The sequence below is a fragment of the Cyrtonyx montezumae genome, unplaced genomic scaffold, assembly GCF_038088225.1.
Source record: "Cyrtonyx montezumae isolate F1298 unplaced genomic scaffold, pur_monq_1.0 scaffold_3, whole genome shotgun sequence".
NCBI lineage: Eukaryota > Metazoa > Chordata > Aves > Galliformes > Odontophoridae > Cyrtonyx > Cyrtonyx montezumae.
The window spans coordinates 72,935,638-72,956,884 of NW_027072034.1; the positions used below are offsets into that span (position 1 = coordinate 72,935,638).

General features: G+C 40.8%; 1 protein-coding gene across 1 annotated transcript in view; it reads left to right on the forward strand.

The window, feature by feature from the left end:
• MPZL1 (myelin protein zero like 1) overlaps positions 1–21,247 on the forward strand; it is a 35,553-nt gene that overhangs the window by 4,245 nt on the left and 10,061 nt on the right. Inside the window, 4 exon segments of the mRNA XM_065741878.1 lie at positions 10,982–11,142; positions 12,647–12,860; positions 18,653–18,669; positions 18,671–18,786. Coding sequence (XP_065597950.1) covers positions 10,982–11,142; positions 12,647–12,860; positions 18,653–18,669; positions 18,671–18,786 — 508 coding nt within the window.

Here is a 21,247-nt window from a genome sequence, read left to right on the forward strand (position 1 = left end):
TTTTGCTAGTTGTCCTAAAGAAGCCTGTTTTACAGATGGTTACATCAAGCCATGTGTATGCTGTTTCCGTTTACTGCTGTCCTTCAGCTTCTGCGTTTTTGTCTTTACTGTTGAGTTAGTGGTTTCTAGTTTGTGTGGCTCTACCTTTTGCCTTCAAATGCATGAGGAAAGCAGGAAGGCTGTATTATGAATTTCTCCTTCCAGTCTGGCAGAAGATGCTTTGCAAGTACGTTAGCTGATGCTTAATACACACAATGTTAAGTGGGGTTAAGGAAGCTTGCTGGATATACCTGAGGTGGGTCAAATCAGGGCAGGTGCACTTCAGTTAGGTGAAATAGCCAGTATGTAATGGGAGATTATCCTCAGTTGTCTGTTTGCCACTGGTTATAATTTTTAATAACTCATTTTGTAACTTGCTGAAGTGAAATACGATGAACAAGCCTCCCCCTTGATAATAGATTCTAAAAAGCTGTATGTGCAACAGGACTTCTAAGATCTAAGTGGTTAATGCATCTTGGAATTTTGTTTGCTTTGCTCTTCCAGTGTGGAAGGTAAAGAGCTGGTGGCTGTGTGGCGTTGCTGCATACCCTAAAGCTTGACAAAGTCAGCACAGGTATGGGTTGAAGGGCTGCCTTAATTGGAAGGGTTGTCTCTACAAGTGAGAAAATGAGAGAGAAAGGGAGAAGGAAGGCCATCAACACTTCCAGAATGAGAAGCCTTCCAGAGACAAGCTATCTGAAGCAACTGCTAGTCGCTTCTTCCTCATCATCTTGCAGTTATTGTGCAAACATGGTACACTGTGAGCTGGGTTACGGTGTTTTTCTGGTTTAAAAGAAAACAATGGAAGAAATGCTTTTTTGAACCTGAGCTAGTTCCTGGTCGGATTTGTCATGTTATGTCATAGTGGGCATGGGAGCTGTTTAAATTGGCACCATCACTGACAAATTCTTGTGAAGCAAGAATTACTTGAAAATACGTAGCATGTTTTTTTTCTTTCGGCTTTGTAGTCACACTGATGCAGGTTATAACTAGTTATTAGCTTACTGAGTTTCTGACCAAGTTTGGTTAGCAAGTAGTGAAAGATTAGTGTGAGTAGGCATCAGTGGAAATCGTAAGGGATAGAGTCCATAAAAAGCTTCAAGTTTGCTTGAGCTTTTGGAAGTAAATCTCCAGTCATACCAGAAGAGATTGGCCTTGTGACACTGCTAGCTGAGGGGGCTAATTAGTTAGGCTTAGTTTCTGTGCTGCTAGTTCTAGATTTTGTCAGAGTATCAGCAGTTCTCAACATGGTTGTGTTTTTGTTTCTTAGTACCACCTGAACGGCATTTAATTTCTACTAGTACTAGTAACTAGTGTTAACCTAGAATGGAGGTTGTTGCTTCAGCCAGTGACATGTACCTTTGCTGTCTCTGCCTTGGATCCTTTTTGTTTCCAACTTCAAATCCTTAATGATCTAATTTCTTTAGTAGACATTGTGACAGTTTTAATGGATTGTTGTAGTAATTCTAGGAAATGTTTGTGATGATGGGATCCTTTCTTCAATATCGCTGTCACATGTTGAGCATATGTACTCAGTTTCTCTCGGTTTTGTAGTTAAACAAGCTTAAGGATGTTCTTTTATGTGGGAGAAGACCACTGTATTTCAAGGAGACCTTTATAAGGCACACTGTTTATCTTGTCCTCTGTCGCTTTTCTTTAATCTTAGTTCCTATTTTCGTGAATCTTTCCCTATGCCCAGGAATAATCTGCTGTGTTAGTGTTGCATGATTAGAGGTAAAATAGTTGTTATCAGCTGCTCCAGATACCCTTTGCACTTTGAGCAAGTTTGCTTGTCTCTTTGGGTCTTTAATTGTTTCGGTTTGACTTGGTCAGCAAGAACTGTTTACTCGAACTTGAGCTCTTGTAAACAGAGTTGGTAATGGAAGGAAAACCACTTAAGGTTGGAAAGTACCTGAGCTGCTGATTGGTGTTCCAGTTTCTGGCATAGGCAGGGAAGTATATTGCCTTGTGATCCGTGAGGAAAAATTACTAGAACAGGAGTAGATATTATCACCTTCTAGGCTAAATAAGCATCTGCCCAAACCTGACTTATGACTGGTTGTGTAACTGTGGAGCATGAAGCAGTTCAACAGTAATACTTGCGTGTGGAACTGGGCCTTCGTAAGCATCTGCATTTTTATGCTTTCCAGGTTGAGGGAGTAGTACAGCAGTTAAGTGACTTGCACAGGATAGAACAAGAAATCTATGGTATAGCTTGCACAGGAGCTCAGACACTCCCTGCTGTTTCTCATGCTTGCCCATAGTTTCTTGTTAAAAGCATTGATTGGAGATGTAAATCTGGCATGAGTTCTGCTGTTCCTTGGCAGAATAATGAACAGCTCTGCGTAATGTGAAGGAAACTACCTGAAAAACCAAGCCTCTAGAAGCTGGTACCAAAGTGACTCTATGATTTGTCTGTAAGTCCTGTCAAGTATGTATGCAGAGATGCACAGGGCTAAGTGACACTGTTATTGACTGTTTTGACAGCGTTACCACAGCCTGCTTAAGGCTTTCAGTGAAACCTTATTTCTACCACTTAAGGAGATAAAATACTGTGCTTTTTCACTTTTTCTCTTATCTCTGAGTCAGGCAGAGCCCAACTGACTGTGCAAAGAGGCCAACAGAAAGCAAATGTGTTAGCAGCTGTTCTTCTGGGCTCATTTCTGCTCGGGGGTTGATCATTCATTCCCGGCAGCAAGTCAGTGGTAGGTGTTCACGGGCAAGGTGTCAGCAGCAAATCTGCTTCTCAGAGCTGATAGGGTGCTGCAGGACTGGCTCTGCTACCAGAGGCAGGAAGCTCTCTTTCTTCAGCTGTCTGAAGTACTTGGTGAGAGAGGCAACCTGGGGAGCTGCTGCAGCAGTGAAATGCTTTTCTGGTGGTTGATGATTCAGAGTAGAGCTAGACTGTTCTTCCTTCCTTTGAGGCAGCAGAACTTTGTTGTTGCTTTGAAACTTAGGTGTCAAGAGTAGTTGAATTTTGCCTGGTCTTCCTTTTTGTAGCTGATTTTGCTTTGTGTTCTGTATGAATATATTGGATGTTCTGTCAAGGTTTGGGATAGGGGCTACCATGCTGCTGTGTGAGGCGAGGCTTGGCCCAGCAGCCAGCATAGCAACGCTCTGGGGGGAGCATGGGGAAGAGAGGGCAAATATGGCCCAGCAGGGAGGGGACAGGGAAGCGGCGTGAGAAACCACCCTGCAGGCACCCAGGGAAGAGAAGGCAGAGAAGGTGCCACAGGCACTGGAGCAGAGATGCCCCTGCAGCAGAAGTTTTGGAATAATATATGATGGAGCAGGTATTTCCCTACACCCTGTGAGACCATGGAGGAGGAGATATCCACACTGTGGCTCGCAGAGGAGTGCATGCAGAAGCAGCTTCTGAAGAATCACAGCCCATGGGAAGGACCTGCACTTTCACTGGGGGAAAAGTGTGAGGAGAAAAGAGTGTCAGAGAGGAGCCATTATAGGTTGATTGTAACCTTCTATCTGCTGCAGGCTGCCTGGGGAGGGAGAAGAACTGGAAATAAATGAGTTAAAGTGAGCTTGATTTTTGTCTTTTTCTCACAGGTTTATTGTAAATTAAAGTAACTTTCCCCAGGTCAAATGTGTTTTGCCTGTGATAGTAGGTGATAAGTGATCACCCTGTCTTTATCTCCTCCAGCTTTTTCATCTTATGTTCTCCCTCTATCCTATTTTGTAAGCTGGAGTGAGAGAGTGGGTGTCTGGAAGCTAGGCAGGCTCAACCCACCAAAGTGATGATCATAATACATATATATGATTTGCATGTGTGTATGCATTTTTATGTCTATACGCTCAATGAGGCTTCAGGTAGCACCATGATGGATTTCTAGTGTGGAGATGATTGGGCAATCTGTTCTTTCTTAGGCCAAGGTATATGGCTCCTTAATACTTGTGTGGTTTTCTTATGAAATACGACGTGTTGTTATTGGCTGGAATGATTTGCTTGGATTTTGCTCCTGTGTTAAGGCTGAATCATGTAAATGAATTCTTAAAGTGGAAATTTGATCCCACATCTGGATGCTTCAACAGATCTCAGTGGAGTTTCAGAGGAATGATTTGGGCTAGTCTGCTCCTACCTAATGAGACCATCAAAGATACGATTGGTCTACCACACATTTTATTGAAAATGAGACAGTGGTGACCTATGGAGATGTAGGTGCCTGTAGGTAGGGAACGGTAACTTTGTACTGCCCTTCTAAAACGTTTTGTAGGGAGCTGACTGCTGCTGTTTCTCACTGGTTGGTTGTACGTGAAGACCTTTTGGTACAAGAAATAACTAAATGTCATGAAATCCTAGTTTGAGAGAGATGTCAACAGTTTTACAACGCTCTTGACATTGAGTATTTCTTAATGAAGGCACTCTTTAGCAAGTGTATATAGTTTTTGTGACTTATGACCTCATAATCACTAGAAAATCTCACATCCTCCCGTTTCCTGGAAAATTACAGCTGCTAGGGAAGCCATTGTGAGCATACAGATATGTTGACTTCCTGTGGTTTTGTCAAGACCTTTAAATGTGAACTATTGAGTCAGTTGTATTAATACATCTATTTCTATTTTCCTGCTCCGTGATGCTGTCATTAACTTTTTACCTGTAACAGCGTGTCTGAATTTTTTAAAATCTTTCTTTCATCAGGCTTTTTGATTATTTCCCGATCTTTCATCCATAACGATATTATAATTGATGTAAATGCATGTGTTACTAGACATCTTTTAATATAAACAAAGCAATTTGTTTGTATTAATTAGTAAACTGATGACTAGTTATTTCAGGAGAAGGACAGCGTAGTAGGAGACTGTAGCATCTGGTGGTGGTCTCTTAAAAGTTTCCACTTAGATTGTGTTAGTACTCATGGAATAAAATGCCCATGATTACAGCTTTACTTCACATTCTAATTTTGTTGTCACTCCTAGCGACCAAGCTGAGTTGGATCCATGGGAATCAAGTTTATTTTGGTGTGTTCATAGCCTTAATTAACAGAACTTTTTCATGTGGTCCATGATCTCAGTGCAGACTGGTCTCTAAAAGACTTCCAACTATGTGTTAATTATTGTATATTTTCAGTGTCAAGAAGGGCTTTCCTTGAGAAGTGCTACCAAGTTCCATTTTCAGCTATTGCCTAGCACAGTGGATGCCCTATATTTGTATACAAAATTGTAGAAGAAAACCAAATCTTGCCCTATTTTTCATTAACCACTGTGAAAAAAGCGTGAGCAATCAGGGGATACAAAGCAAAAGTGGGGGAAAAAAAAACACTAATGGCTTAAGTGTGCATTTATCTCTAAGCACTGCCGGCTTAGGCAGTGTTGGGTTTATGCAGGTGCTGTTGCCAAATGTTTTGGAGGCGTTTTAAGAGAGCTTGAAGGAAGTGAGATAAGCTTGCACTGTCTGAGCAGATCCTCCAAAGTGTTAGGGACGTTGGCTAGCAGGAGAAATAAGAATATGGTTTTGAATGTAGAGAGCAGTATTGCACAAGGGGAAGTATGCAGACTTTGACCTGTTAGATAGCTGGTCACGTGTAGTGCCTCTTGTGCAGATTAAGTTACCATCATGCCTGACTTAGTCTCAGCAGCTGACCTGGACAAGGATCCCCCTGAGGGATCACCTGCAGGGAGAACACCCTCAGTGTGCTGAAGAGAATGGTTAGCCACCTTCTCCAGGAACTTTTCCATCAAAGTGTACTCTATTTCAAAGGTATCAGTGAATCGTAATTAGCAGTGTCATTCTACAATCTCTTACGTTACTCTGATGAATACTGTATGCTTGATGGCTCGTACTCTCACTGGAAGTTAAATAGTTAACCATAATTTGTTTAACTAACTAGATGCAAGCTCTTGTGGTTGAGAATGCTTGTCTGCAATCCGTTCTGAATGACTTAATCTTCCTATACTTTGCTGCTGGGTAAACATAAAGGATTCCTTCACGTAGGTGGTTTCAGAGCAATACATCACTGCACTCATATCAGTGCTGACATATGCATGCCAGGGGTTTATGATCTGAATCAGGGCTGAACTAGCTGAAAATGTGCGTCTCTTTTCCTTGTTTTGTACATCCTGGCAAACATGCTGGTGTTATTACAAAGGAACCAAGAAGCTCTAAGTCTTTGGATCTGCTTTAGCTGCTGTAGAACTGTGTTTTCAGAGTTAAAAATGTCTTGTTTGTTCACAGCAAGTAAATTGAAACAATACCTAGTCAGTGAAGTTGGTTAGATGGAGATGTTTGTATAACAGGATCGTGCTTATGCTGGGCATGTGTATGTTGAGTTCTGCATCTTCTGTCATCAATTTGTAGAAGAAAATGGTGATCTTGCATATATATCTTCTAGTGTTACCCTTGGAGTGGTTAGTATTCATTTCCCTGTAATTATATTAGTGTTTGTCTTTTTCAGTAGAACAATGAAGCATTAGGGATGCCATGCTTGGTATTGTGACTCTCCAGCTGTCCTTGCCATGTGTTGGCTGTTTCAGGTCTGCCAGATACCCTGCTTCTATTTTACAATGGCATAGTTTTTTTCTTTTTTCTTTTTTCTTGTTCCCCTCCTTCTTCCAGTTTTTTATTTTACAGTGAAGTCATTTAGTCACTAGATAGAGACAGTGCCTTAAGGCATTCTTGTTGCCTGGATGTCAGACAGTTGTTGCTGAGGGTAGTGTTTGGGGAACATGAGCAATGATTGCTCCTTACGGTAACCTCAGCTCATGTGCAGAGTGGAGAACATCAGTAATAACATCCTGCTGTGGAAGCTGAGTTTTTCAGCTTTTAAGCTCTGATACACAGTAAATGTTTCTAACTTTATCCGTTCTGTGAGGGTTCTTCCTTCCTTTCTGTGCTCCTGAGGTTTCAGCAGCCAGAGGCAAAAACTACCCACTAGTTAGGTGATGCAGATGTTGTTGATCCTACCCTAAATAAGAACTGCTAGGAAACAGACCATGAGGCATTTCCCATGAAAAGCAGATGGCTTATATTTTTATAAGATGTAAAGGGGGAAAGATGTGGATAAGCTTGCAATTAAAATAACTTTTCTAAAAGAATCATTGTGTCTACAGATACTTCTCACAGAAGTCCAGAAGTACTCCTCAAATCCAGAGCAAAATGAATCTTGCTCTTCATTATTGTACAAAGTGGAGTTTTTGCATACTTCCCGCAAACTGAAGGAAACTGTAAAAAACACTGTACAGGTTGAGTTGGAGAGACATGTGGCACTGGTCCATGGTGGTAAGCCATGGTGATAAATGCAGTGGTGGAAGGCTCTGGAGGAAGAAATGAGCTGTGCTTTAGTTCTCTGTTGTGTGAACTGACAACTCATCATTGACAAAGATGTCAGACTGAGGCTATTCTTTGATCAGGAGACACACCCCGAGCAGAGAAAATCTGAGTAGACAAAGCAGTGATGGCAATTGAGTGTGTTCTGCAGTGAGATACAGAGGCAAGCTACTGAGGGAAGAGATATGAAAAGAGAGAACCTTGGTGGAGGATGAAGATTCAATTTAGGAACAATAAGAAAGGATAGGATGGAAGGATGGAGGAAGAGTGTCTTATCCTATTTGAATATAGGAGTTGCCTGGGAAAGAAGATGAAGATGGAGCGCCAGTTCCAAGGCTTTGCAGGGGATGAACCATTGGACTTTAGATCTGAAGTATTTTCACTAGATTATGGTAGCTGAGTTTAACTTGTGAGAGTCGATGTAATAGGAGTAAAACAACACCAGCAACAACACTAGAGAGAGAAAAATAAATGATGGAAGAGGAGGCCTGTTTAGAGGATTGGTGAGAAAAATAAAAGCACTTATCTGTTGAAAAGAATTAAAGCAATTGAAGGTTAGAAGAGGTGTTCAGATGAAGATATCAGGACTTAAGAGCATTTGGAAAAGGTGATAGGATAAATGAGGTTTGTTGGGAGAAGAGCAAATAATGGGTGTTTGTCTTTGCCCTACTTGGCTTGCTGACTTTATTCCTCAAGCTCTGTTCTGTCTGATAGTGTCCTGATAGTTTTTTTTTTTCTTCTGGGATAGAATTAAGGCTCAGAAAGCTTGAGGAATGAACCAGTAAGTAAATGTGACTGGAATATGACTCCAAATTAAACTCTATCCAACTTAATTATTTAAATAGATAGAAGAGCTGGAAGAGGGATGTTGGTCTGGTAAAAGTGGAAAGAGAAGGTGAGGATCTAGGGATGGAAATTATCCATGTGGTTTTGTGGTAGAGGAGACTAAGGTGGTGGGGCCACTATTTTCAAGTCAACATATCTCCTGCTATGAGACAACAGGGGGGGAGAAGAAAATTGTTGTAGTGCTGCATGCTGTAAGAGGAATTAGTGTCCTCTATTTGTCCTGGGGGCAGGGAGAGAGTGAGCAAAGAAAGTTGTAAAGTTAAGACACCAAGTAGAAAGTGAAAATTAAACTGTCCATAAAATGCCTGTACAAGTTGTTACATAGTTCCTGGCTTTCTAGACTGTAGGAAGAAGTTGGATTTCTTTACTACACTTCTCTCACGTGCTGTTACTAAATTAGAACAGGGACGTCTATAGAAGCTGATCTGTGCTTCCCACTCGCTGTTTGTGGCAAGGAGTTCTCTGTGCCACGTACAAGCAGACAATGTCTGTGCAGACTATTTGTCCTCCTACATAAATGCTGAGGGCATCTTGCTTGTTTTACGCTTGAAAGGAAGACTTGTTCTGTGGCTTGGACTCAAAACAATGGATTATTTTTTTCTTCTCTACTCCATTAGCTGGAAAAAATACATAAAGCACAGCAGCTCTGAGTTCATTTAATTGAATTGCTAGAAGCCTTTGTATGTTCCAAACAAATATTTGGTAATTATTTTACAAAAGAATATTTTTTGGCTCAAAAGAATATGTACAAGAGGAAAAAAATAAGCTCTGATACAGCCTCTTCATGAAAATTCCCCTCCCTTAGGGTGCTGTTTCTCTTTCAGTCATATGAAATAAGAGCAATGGTGACAGGCTAGTCAGAAGTGTCAGGGATAACCTGATAGGACTGAAGAGGGTGAATCTGAGAAGTGCACTGTGTCACCTTTGAATGGTGAAGTAAATGAATAGTGCCTTCTTCTGGTTTTGGTTATTGTAATTAAACTGGTGTGCTTAATTCTTCCACCTTTGCAGTGCTTACATGATCATTCTGTGCCCTCTGGGCACGTGCTCTGCCTTACCCTTGTTTGCTATTCCAGTTGAATCCGAGACAGCAGTTCTGTACGAAGCCTTGCACGTACTGATTCCTTGGTTTACCCAGCTGGCCAGGGTGTTTTCATCTCCTTCATTGTTCAGTCATTTCACTAATTGAATGGCCACTTCCAGAGCCTGCATATGGTCTGCCCTGCCCGGCCAGCTGTCATCACCTGCTGTGCTTTTGACCCTTTGCTGCAGTCAATCGGGTGGACTTGCCCAGTAGTCATGGGATGAGGGAGAGTGTCAATGGTACGGCCTGCAGAGGCTTTTTTCTTTGGGGAACCAGCCTCAAAGTTTCATGTGTAAAAGCTGGTTTCTAAAGTCTCTCTATGGAGTATAGACTTAGCTTAATTTTAAGCCCTGATTATAAACAAACCAGCTTATGACAAATCAGTACCTTCTTAGGATAATTGTATTGCGTGAAAGAAGCTTGCTGTCAAAATCCCAAAGGTTACAGAGCTGATAGCTGTCACTGACTAAAAGCAAAAAACACATCACTTAAAGACTAATGTAGGTGTCCTGGGTTTGTTTTTAAAAACTTCAGTCTTCAACTGTGCTCTTTATTTTCAGTTGGCTATTTTGAGAACTAGTTTATTCAAAGTTAATAGATCAAGATACTGAACAAGCAGGAAGGCATGCTTTCCACCTAGAGGAGAGTGAGGCCCTAGAGTACAGGATGTAGCCTAGAAGCATAGAACCCTACCATCAGAAGAAGCTTACTTGTACTGTTTTTCTGCTGTAAGCTTTGACATGATTAAAATTTGTTTTTCATTTGAGTTACAGGGTGGCATGTGTTGTGTGTGCCCCTACTCACAACAATTTTTTTCCAAGATTTTTGCCTTCGTATGGATGTGACACAGTGAGATGCATTCTTTCCTTATGTTACAAGGTCATTCTTTGTTTTTTGAATTAATGTGTAGGTGTGTGTATCTTTGCTTAAGTTTGAATAGCATCTTTGCAGTTTAAACAGTGCCAAGTAAGGAAAATATTCACCGAATTCTGAAGAATTTTACTTATCACTGGTGCAGTCACAAAGTTAACCTTGTTTACTTTAAACCTGTGGTGTGATTATAGTTCCGTTTGCTGTTTTGACTATGCATAAGCCTTGTGGTGGGAAAAAATCATGCTATTCCCATGCTTCCAAACTCTACATGGGTGATTTTTGTAATTTTTTTTTTTTTCCATGATGTCTTGTACATGAAGACATGCCAGAGAGTAGAATCAGGTAGCATAGCTGGGAGCCAGAGAAGTTTACTGCTCAGCTTGGTGGAGGTGAGCTTTTGTTCCACCTACAGCTGAGAGAAGCTGAAGATGTAGGAAGCAAGATGTGAGCTAGAGAGGAAACTGAATAATAGCTGAGACCAAGATATTAGTTCTTCCTGTGGGTCTTATTTATTACAGTCTCTGCTGGCAGCCGGTAGGGAAGAGTGTAAACGTATCCTTTTGCACTATAGAAGTGATTTCCATAAACTGTTTTAAAGGAAGCATCTGTGGATAGAAAACATCCTGTAACAGATAATACACGGAAAGTGTAGTGAACTGACCTGCTGTATACTTGCTTGTATTGTAAGTATAACACATTGTCTCTGCACCCTCTTGCTGGTGGAGTTGTTGCTGCCTCTTTACAGTTTTCCCCTAAAAAGCAATGCAATACAAACAGTTACCACTGTAACTTCCAGACTTTCGAAACAGCACTGATGCCTCTTGTTTTACTTCTTTCTTTTCTTTACCTTTTTTATACAGTCAGAGTATCGGCAGTAGAAGTCACCACACCAGAGGAGATGCTTGTGGAGAATGAAACAGATGTAAAGCTTCCATGCACGTTTACATCTGTGGAAGTGATCAGCAGTGCAGCATCCGTTTCTTGGAGCTTTCAACCAGAGGGAGCAGCAACTCGTATCTCAGTAAGCAATGACTGTAGGGAATCTAGCTGGGGCGGGTGGCTGTGAAACTATGCAGAGATCACCTGCTTGCTTTTAAAGGCAGTAAATATGGATTGGAGCCCTATTTCATGTTTCTTATCTCCGTCACTCTGATTTTAGTGTGGCTTTATTTTATTAAGAGATGCTTAAGAGTATTGCAGTGTTAAATCTCAGCAAAGGCTGGGGCATGCAGCAACTGTAAAATGTACTGGTAGTTTTTCAGTCAGAGGAGTGGTTTGTTGAAGTGGTAGCCATACAGAAGAAGTAGATGAGCATCTGGGAATCTTTTCAATTCTGCACCCTCTTGTACTTGGAAATGAGATGTGAAACTGCTCATGTAATCTGAGTTACCATAGTGTTATGTATTGTACATGTTGCTTATTTTCTGCTTTTGTACAGCTTAACTTCTCTTTAAAAGGGGTTTGTAAAATCAGTTTCTGTAGTTTCAAAATGGACAACCTTCAAATCAAGGCTTGGAACAGGTAAAGAGATGGGAGGTGACTTGGGTGGAAAGAGGACTGACTTGTAACCAGTTTCTTCTGTGGAAGAACTCCTTTATAAAGAGGGATGTAAAAAGAGGAAGTTGGAATATAGTTTTATATTTCTTTAACCATGTTCCAGAAGCTAAACTGAAGAGAATGCAGATTGAGTTTTGGTTGGGCTGTGACTTTTCCATTTTCTTTCAGAGCGTGATATAAAGAATGAATGTGCTCCTATAATACAGCCTTGATCACTCTTAAGGTTATGTCCAATGCTTAAACATTCCCTGTGTTTGAAAGCAGACCTCTGTCCTATAGAGCTCTATGTGCTTCTACTGATGTAAATTATAAATTTGGAGAGGAATAATGAGGAAAAAGTGCAGTTTTCCCCTGAAGGACTTTTTGTTCAGCTTTAAAGGACTCAGTCACCTAAAAATCAGGAAACAGCTATATTTAATCACCTTAAAGGTTTCTGGAACATAGCTAGATGCACTGTAAATTGCTAGTGGAGTATTTTGGGAAACGGAGGGGAGGAAGGTATTGTCTGCTAATTAAGCTATACTGTGATTGTGAGTCACACACAGCAACACACAAGATAAGAAACTTGGTATGCTTTTCCTGCTAGGCTACCCAAGGTTTCCTTTGCCTGAAAGACAGATGGCTGTGATCCAGAACAGTTCTGTCCTTTAATTACCCCCCAGTTTGCTAATATTTTCCCTAATATTGTCCTCAAAAATGGAAGTAAAGAAAAACAACAGAAAACCCAAACTTGCAGTCTGTTATGATAACAAATGCTATGGCTTATATCTCAATGTGATTAAGATGCAAGAAACCAAATTAATGTGGTGAGGGAGAACACAAAACAAAAGAAAAACAAAATCTGTAATACTAGCTGAGTATTATAGTGAATTCTAGCATAATGCTATAGAAGTACAATGCAAGAGAAGTATAGTATCTCCATAATATCTAATTGAATTGTTCTTATATCTTCTTTTCCTTTACTACAGTTTTTCTATTACTATAATGGGAAGCCATATACTGGAAAGGACATACCATTTAAAGACAGAGTCACTTGGGCTGGAGATCTTAACAAGAAAGATGCTTCTATCAGTATATCAAACATGCAGTTCCAGGATAATGGCACTTATATTTGTGATGTCAAGAACCCACCTGATATTGTTGTCAAACCAGGAGAAATCCGGCTTAGAGTTGTGGAGAAAGGTATTCATTGTCTGTGATTTTATTGTATTAATATTTTTCCCCTCTTCTGTGTCACTTTTCTTGGGGGTGAGGCAGTGGCCTGGAGGGAACAACCATCTCTTTAATTCTCTCCTTCCAGGTCCTAATACTTGAACTGATAGTCTGTCAACTGTTTAAAAGAAAACTTAATGTCATACATTTTTCTTTCCTCTTATTTCCATTAATTCCTAAACTTCTAACGTATTAGCAAAAGCTGATGGAAAACTTGAGGAAAACCCATGTTCTCATTTCAGAGTCCCATGAATATTGTTTTCTATATCATGCTACATCAGTGCTTAGGATGACTTACAAAATCTGGGAAGCAAGGAGAGAAAGTGACAAAAAATTGGTTTTGGAACCCATGCAATATATGTACTGAGTAATATGGGGAGAGGGGGAGGGAGAAATCAGCCCTGAGCATCTACTGATAGACAGTGAGATGCTGTCTTCCATACAAAGGTGTTTGTGTTGGATGTGCACTTAGTTTCTTTCACACATATGCTTATATTCTCCATACTGACTCTTATAAACTGCAAAGGCTGGCTATTTTCAGTCATTTAAAGCTTCTGATTAGTACTCAGTAACAGTTACCACAGTTCAAGAGCACTTAGATTCCATATGTCAGTTTGGCTCTTCATTTCCCCTGGCCACCCAAAACATACGGTTGTTCTAGGTAAGCTGGAGGTCAGCCAGGTTGTGACAGTTCCTGCAAAGTAACAGTTCTCACAGTGATCAGATTTCCAAATTTATATTTAATAAGACAAGAACAAATGTTGAATTCATAATGGAAGTGCTGATGCAGCTATTCCACTAGATTTTAATATGTTAGAGGAGATAATCATGTGTATTCCCTAGTTAGGGTGATTCTGCTACTATAAAAAGTATATTTACTCCATATACTGTAGGCAAGGTCTACATCCACCTCTTTTTATGAAGTAGCTCGAGTTGGATAGGACCTTTGAAGGTCTCTTAGTGCTTTCTATTTCTTAGAATTTTTTAATGTGTATAAAGTAGGTCAGTTTATTTTCTTGTGCTGTATTGATAGTCTCTATGAAGAAGCAGTAAAGCAATACCTATTTTGGCAAAGACAGTCAGGCTGTCTTGGCAAAGCCTGTTCATTCGTTTGATTTGAGTTAAAATCTGAAGACACTTCAGTATACTAATTCAGCTGATATTTTTTTGTCAGACTTGCATGCTGGCTTCAATGAACTCAATATAAAATGAATCAAGTAATGGAAAAATGAATGCTGAAGATCGTCTGTGGACAATCAAATGGAGTTTAGTATGCACGGATGACTCTGCATTTCATAGAACCATAGAATATCCCAGGTTGGAAGGAACCCACAAAGACCATCAACTCCAACTCCTGGCTCTACCATGGACCACCCAAAAATCAGACCCTATGTCTGGGGGCGTTGTTCAGACACTTCATGAAGTCTGGCAAGCTTCGTGTCATGACCACTGCCCTGGGGAGCCTGTTCCAGTGCCTGACCACCTTCCCAGTGAAGGACCTTTTCCTGATACCCAACCTGACCCAGCTCCATGCCATTCTCTTGGGCCCTGTTGCTGTCACACAGAGCAGAGCTCAGCACTGCCCCTCTGCTCCCCTCGTGAGGGGCTGCAGCTGCCATGAGGCCTTCCCTCAGCTCCTCTGCTCTGAGTTGAGCCAACCAGGGCACCTGGGCCGCACCTCACGTGTCTAAAACTCCAGACCTTTCACCATCTTTTTAACCCTATTTAGGACACTCTCTGATAGCTCTAGCTCCCTTTTTATACTGTGCTGCCCAAATAGCACTCAGTACTCGAGTTGAGGCCACAGTACTTTGTATCACAGAGAGAAGGATGCAGCAATTGTCTTCAGATTTTTTTTTGAACACTTGGAATACCTTGTAAACAGGTTTTCAATCTAGAGGCCAATAGCTATAGCTATAATCCTGTTTTGCTTTCTGACTATACCTTAAAGTACTACTCGTGTAATAGGTTGTACCACATCCAGATTGAGCTGATCTCTACCCTTGTACTTTTCTCTCCTTTGTATAAATTTACTTGTTCTGAATCATTTATTTGGTGTTGTAAATTATTCAAAGGCGCTGTAATAATTTAACCTGAGTAAATGGTTTAGTACTACACAGCTGCTTGGTTCTCTCCTCCCCATGCAGTGGGATAGGAGGGAAGGAAACTGGGAGGGCAGTAGTTAGAAAATTTGTGGTTTGAGATAAAGACAGTTTCATGAGGATGACGGAAGGGGAAAGGAAAATAGAAGTGGGGGAAAAAGCAATTAACCTGCAACTAAATGAATAAATAAAAGAGATGCACAATACAGTTGTTCACTACTAGCTGACCAGTGCCTAGCAAGTCCCTGAGCACCAGAAGTTCCCCTGGCCAACTTCCCCTTGGTTTTGTTGTTGAGATTACCATTATAATATGGTACAGAATATTTTAGCTGGTGGTGTCCTCTTCTGGTTTTTTGTGCACCCTCAGTTTTTCCCCTAGTAGGACAGTGGGAGAAACTGAAACAAAACTCATGTAAGTACTGCTCAGTAACAAATGAAACATCATTGTGTTATCCATACTGTTTTCATTACAAATATAAAGCATCGCATAGTCCCAGCTAAATATGAAGAATCTCTATTCCAACCAAAATGAGGACAATATCCACCCTTTATTCTGTACAATTTATGTCATGCCCTATGACAGCACACCCAGCCATCCCAAATTTATTGTTGAGTATGGCATCATGTGGTACCAAATATTCCTTTAATCCATTTGGGTCAGCTGCCCTGTAAATGGTCATGCATACCTCACACTTTTAAATGGTCTTAGACCATAAATACCTCGCTGGCTTTATATTTTAGTTTAGTCATCTAATACATTGCTGTTGTTGGCTCGGCTGTTCAGAATTGCCAAGCTAACTCAGCTGATTTTCACTGCAGTGTCTCCATAGCATTTCCACGAACAGCTCCTTCAACTACTGTGGAAAGATCCTGTTGGTGTGGATGAGAAGGAAGTCTGTTGTCTCGTTACTGTATGTGAATCTGGGAAGGAGTACTATTCAAAGCCTAAATCATATAAATTTAAAGGGAATTCAAAGTCCTTTGCATTAGGCTGCCCCCTACCTGTAATAGGATGCTACTTAACTCGGTGCTCGATGCAGCTTGTGTTACCTGGAGGCAGTCCCTCTTTGATCTGAACTCTCAGGAAGGGGAAAACTAGATTTGTCTTATGGAAACTGTTATACTTACCACCATTGGAAAATTCATGAAATAGGCACGAAACTAATTCTAGCACATTTCCAGAGAAAATGGAAGATGCTTTGAATTACAGTGATTTTTAGTGAAAAATGTCCCTTTAAAGTCTGGCTTTTCAACTTGTGTTAAACTATCAGCTTTGAAAGTTAACCTTTAGGTATGTAGTTGGGACTACCTGTTACTGTGAAACCATTGACTGCTCTGGAAATATTTATGAGGAATTCATGTAAGTGCAATACTGAAGAACGTCAGAAAGGGGGTAGGAGGCAGAATTCTCCAAGTAAGCTGGGTGGTCGTAAAATTGTGCAAGCTTTTCTGCTGTCTGTGGAGTTGCGTTCTGAAAGGCAGTAAAGCCTCTAGTTTCATGTGCAAACAGTTGCTCTCTTGCAGCCTCTTAAAAACACTGTCAAGAGAGCGTAGCTTCTGATTTCATCCAAATCCAGCCAACAGAAAGCCTCATCCAAATCAAAGAAGTAACATCTCTCAGGTTAGATGTTGTCATCTTTTTTAACATCACATTTTTAGCAGGCAACAACGCTATAGCTTTGGATTGCTACTTTCTCATTCTGAAAGTGTTGCTGGTTGGTTGGTTGGTTTGTTTTCCCTTGGGCATATGACAGGAGGTGGTCTGCTAACAGAAATAAATGTTTTGATACTTTTGCAGGGTTATTTTTGCCCCTGGAAAGGGGAAGAAAAACAAAAACTATGAACTCCTACTTCTTAAATGCCTCAAAAAAAATTAGTTTATGTTAGCATGTGGTTCAAATGCAACCGTGCCTGAAAAGTACTTCAGTACCTGAAAAGTATTATTATTTGTAAGATTCTTCTCCTTCTTGGCAGATGGATCTTTGGATTGCCAGAAGGTTCTTAAAGGAAAGGATGTCTTCTTCTAGGTTGTGGCACTTACATCTTCATCTTTAATTTCTTTCTAAGACTTCTTGTTACAAATTTGCATCAAACACTGGGGAAAGCTAGGAAAGCTGCTGAGAGGATATGCAGTCAAATGGAGATATCAGTAAAATGGCTAGAGATCATGTAGCCCTTTTCTTGAAAGTCATTAAACTCAAAATGAACAATACTAAATGTGTGATGCCCCTGCATCATAAGGGTTATGTATTGTGCTATTCCCTTCTATGTAAGCATGTCAAAGTGGGATTGATCTACATAATTGCAAACTCGTTGTGAGTGCTTTTTATAAGCATGATATGTGGTCCTCAGCGGAACAAATCCAGCAAGGAGGGACTGGCTCACCTTTCGTAGAGATTGTTTAGCCTGAAAATGGAAGAAAGGCTCAGGGTCATCTTTCCAATGGTTATAAATATCTCATGAGAGAGAAAGTAAAGAAGGCTGAGCCAAGCTCTTTAGTGGTGCCCAGTGACAGGAGAAGCAGCAATGGACATACTTTCCAATGCAATAAATTGTCTCAATATATTTTCACTGTAAACATGTTTGAGCACTGGAATGGATTGCTGGAGAATTTGTGAAGCCTTGGAGACAGTGAAAACCCAACTGGACAGAGTACTGAGCAGGTTGCATCACCTGACCGATCTTGGACAGGGTGGTTGGCATAAATGATCTCAAGACATCCATTCCAACCTCAGTGATTGTGTGGTGGTCAGATGCAAGTTTCTGAGGACTTTCTATATAATGTGTTGTAACTGTTGCATCTTATGCCACTTTCCCAGTATTTGGTGCAGGTAGCTAGCATAGCATGGATTCTTGTAAGAAAGCTTCCAATTGAAGATGTTGGTTGCATTAAGCAAGATGAGAGAGAGAATGTTGTTTGCAACTGAAAAAAGATATAATGGTGCTTTGTGTATTCTTTCTCTTGCAAGTCTTTTATACTCATTCTCTGATTGGCTTTTATTTCTGGCTGCTCTTTCTTGGCCTCCCCTTCCCCCAAATTGTTCTGGGGAAAACGTGAGTAAAGCAACACTGTGTTCCTGTAAGCATATTGCTAATAACTTTCAATGAACCTGACTTAAGAAGGAGAAGAATGACTCTATAAAAATGTATAGAGTTGTATTTTGAGACACCAGAAGCATGTATAAATGCTCTTAGAGTGATCGTGGTAGTAATTGGGCTGTCTGCTGCATGCTACCCAGAGAACACCCAGCATTCAGCGCTCTTAGTTGATTAGCAATGTGTGAAGTGCTTTCAAAGTGTGCCTGCCCTTTCCTGTTGATCTCACTGGGAGTTACCAGATGAACATAACTTTTTTTTCTGAAGTACAAAATAAGACAGGATTATTGTCATTATCACATTCCTTCACGATGCAAATAGTTCTCAGTATAAAGTCACTTCTGAAGGGTGGTAACTTAAAGAATGCTCTTGGTGTCTGATCTGTTCATACATTATTCTGCTAGCTGCCTGCTATTGCTGACCATTTAGGCCGCATGTTTTAATTCCTGGGTATGACATTAGTGCTTCTGCTCTAAAAGAATCCAAGGTCAAGAACATGTGTCATTTGCACTTCTGTTATTCAGGGAATGCAGAAGAGTTGAATGTTTTCTCCTTCTCTCCCAGACAGCCTGCCTGCGTTCCCCCATTGCCATGGTGGCAGGGATAGTCATCGGTACGGTTACAGGTCTCACACTGCTCATCTCTATTGTCGTGTGTCTTGTTATGAGAAAGAACAACTCTAAAAAACGTTACTCTGGGTAAGAGATCTCTCTCCTCACCTGTGGATGATGTGAGGAATAGCAGTAGGATCTGAGGGAGGGCTTAGAGGGGGGGTAGGAGTTGGGTCAGCGCGGTCTTGGCAACCACGGCTAGAGATAGAGCATGGCCATGTGTTAGGCTGGCCCATCTGCCTGTAATGATTATCTTTCTCTTGTGCTTGAAAAGACCTACTGGCCATGAGTTACACCTGAAAATCACTAAATGTTACCACTGATCCTCTGACACAAACATATATGCCCTGTGAACACTTAATCGAAGATCCCCTAGCTCTGTTTTGTTCACTTTCCCTTCCCTAGCCCCTCGTCCCACTACCCTCCCCCTTCCCAAAGGAAACGTGCCACACATAGAATTTTAAGAAACAATCTGTTGAGATTAAGACTTGAATTTTTCAGTTTCCAGTGTTTTACCCCTGAACCTGGAGTACTCTTGCCAAAATCCCATTCATCACCACTCTAATAAGTAAAGAAGGGGTAGCCACTTCACAACCCATTCTCATTCACTGTTTGTTTCTAGCTAACTGTTACCATTCTTGAAAAGGGTTTTTTTTTTTTTTATCTTTGTTGTTAAAATATTTCTAAAATGAAGCACAGATCTTTTGAAGTGGGGTTAAGAGAAGGGAACAAGACCTAATAAAAGCAGACTTGAGTCCTGTGGTGATAGAGCATGGTGGTGGTGGGGGGAAGCACTTTTTCCTTCTCTCTAACTAGCTGGTTATTTCTCTAAGAAAGGATGAAAATATGTCTTTAATCTTAGAAATGAAATCACGGTTAATAACTTCTTTCTGTTCTTTCCCCAACAAAGAATTCCTGCTTCCTGCAGGTTCTTTTTGGTTGCCTGTAGGATGGAAGAAAACTACTCAAAAAATAAAACTTGTGGGGATTTCTAAATTGAGCTTTACCTTGTCCTTTTCTTGTTTGGAGAGCTTAGAGAAAGTGAGTTGGCTTTCCCTGATGGTAAAGCCGAGTGCAGTGAAAGCAGTGAGTGGTATGTGCTCAAAATTGTGCGGAAAGTCTGCCTTCCACTTTCTGCATGTGTCCTTCCCCTAAAGACTGAGAAGAAATGTCATAGCACCAAAAGTGCACATGAGATGGTCAACATGCTTTGCTTCTGAGTGACCCACTGTTCAGTGTCCTCCTGCTGAATGAAGGGTATGTGCTGGAGAAGTAGTTCATGTGCTTGTAGTAGATTTAACTACTCTCCCAGGAAAGTAATCTCTGAAGTTTGAATTCTGCTTTTGGTGACCATGCCAGCTCTGCATGACATGCTAAGAAAAATCAAATGCGCTGTGACTCCCTTCAAACTTACAGACTTTCTTCTCCATGACACTAACCTAATGAGTGGTGGTATGGTGAGATGCACTTACTCTTAGATAACAACTCTGCCTTGAACTGAGGTGGGCTGGGGCACTGCATGGCCACAGTTTCTGTTCATGATCTGACTTGGTGTTTTTTTTTTTTTTTTTTTTTTTTTTTTTTTGTTTTTATTTTCTTCCTTTCTGCCTTGGTGTGCTGATCGGATCCTGCTTATCTTCCTCTCCTTACAGAGATCCTGATATAGACGCCAGATTGGGAATGTAACAGGGCTGGGTCTTCTCTTCCAGTCCCACTAGACACCATGGTAACTAATCAAGTTGGTAGTTGCTGTTAATACCTGTGTGTATGTGTACACATTTCCTCTTCTTTTGCTGACTAACCAGCTAGCTCAATGCTCACATGACTTCACTGTAATTTGTGCTGGAATCCGTTGGCAAAGGGATGGCGCATTTCACTGGATGCTTGGGTTCATTGTCTCATGTCTAGCTGGGGTGGGATTGCTTCTTATCTCAGATGCTGTCCCTCCATCTCTTCCTGCAGTGAACTTGGCAGTGCATTGACTAAAGTGAAAGAACATCCATTCTGTGCCAGGACAAAAACAAATTTCCTGTGAAGTGTTCTTGTGGCTCAGAGCTCTGCCTCTTGAACTTATAGTTGCAGTGACCTATGTACATGACCCTCTAAGAAGAAATATAACTTATAGATAGTATAGATCTTAGGAATTTTGTGAATAAAGCGAACATTAATGGTTATGTCATATTGGTCATGGAAGAGCTGCTCTGTTTCTCAGATAGAGTAGAAACCCTTTTCTTATGTGACTGAGTCTGCAGTTTTTTTCTCTCTCTCTCTCTCTTTCTCTCTCTCTTTCTCTCTCTCTTTCTCTCTCTCTTTCTCTCTCTCTTTCTCTCTCTCTTTCTCTCTCTTTCTCTCTCTCTTTCTCTCTCTCTTCTCTCTCTCTTTCTCTCTCTCTTTCTCTCTCTTTCTCTCTTTCTCTCTCTCTTTCTCTCTCTTTCTCTCTCTCTTTCTCTCTCTCTTTCTCTCTCTCTTTCTCTCTCTTTCTCTCTCTCTCTTTCTCTCTCTCTCTTTCTCTCTCTCTTTCTCTCTCTCTTTCTCTCTCTCTCTCTCT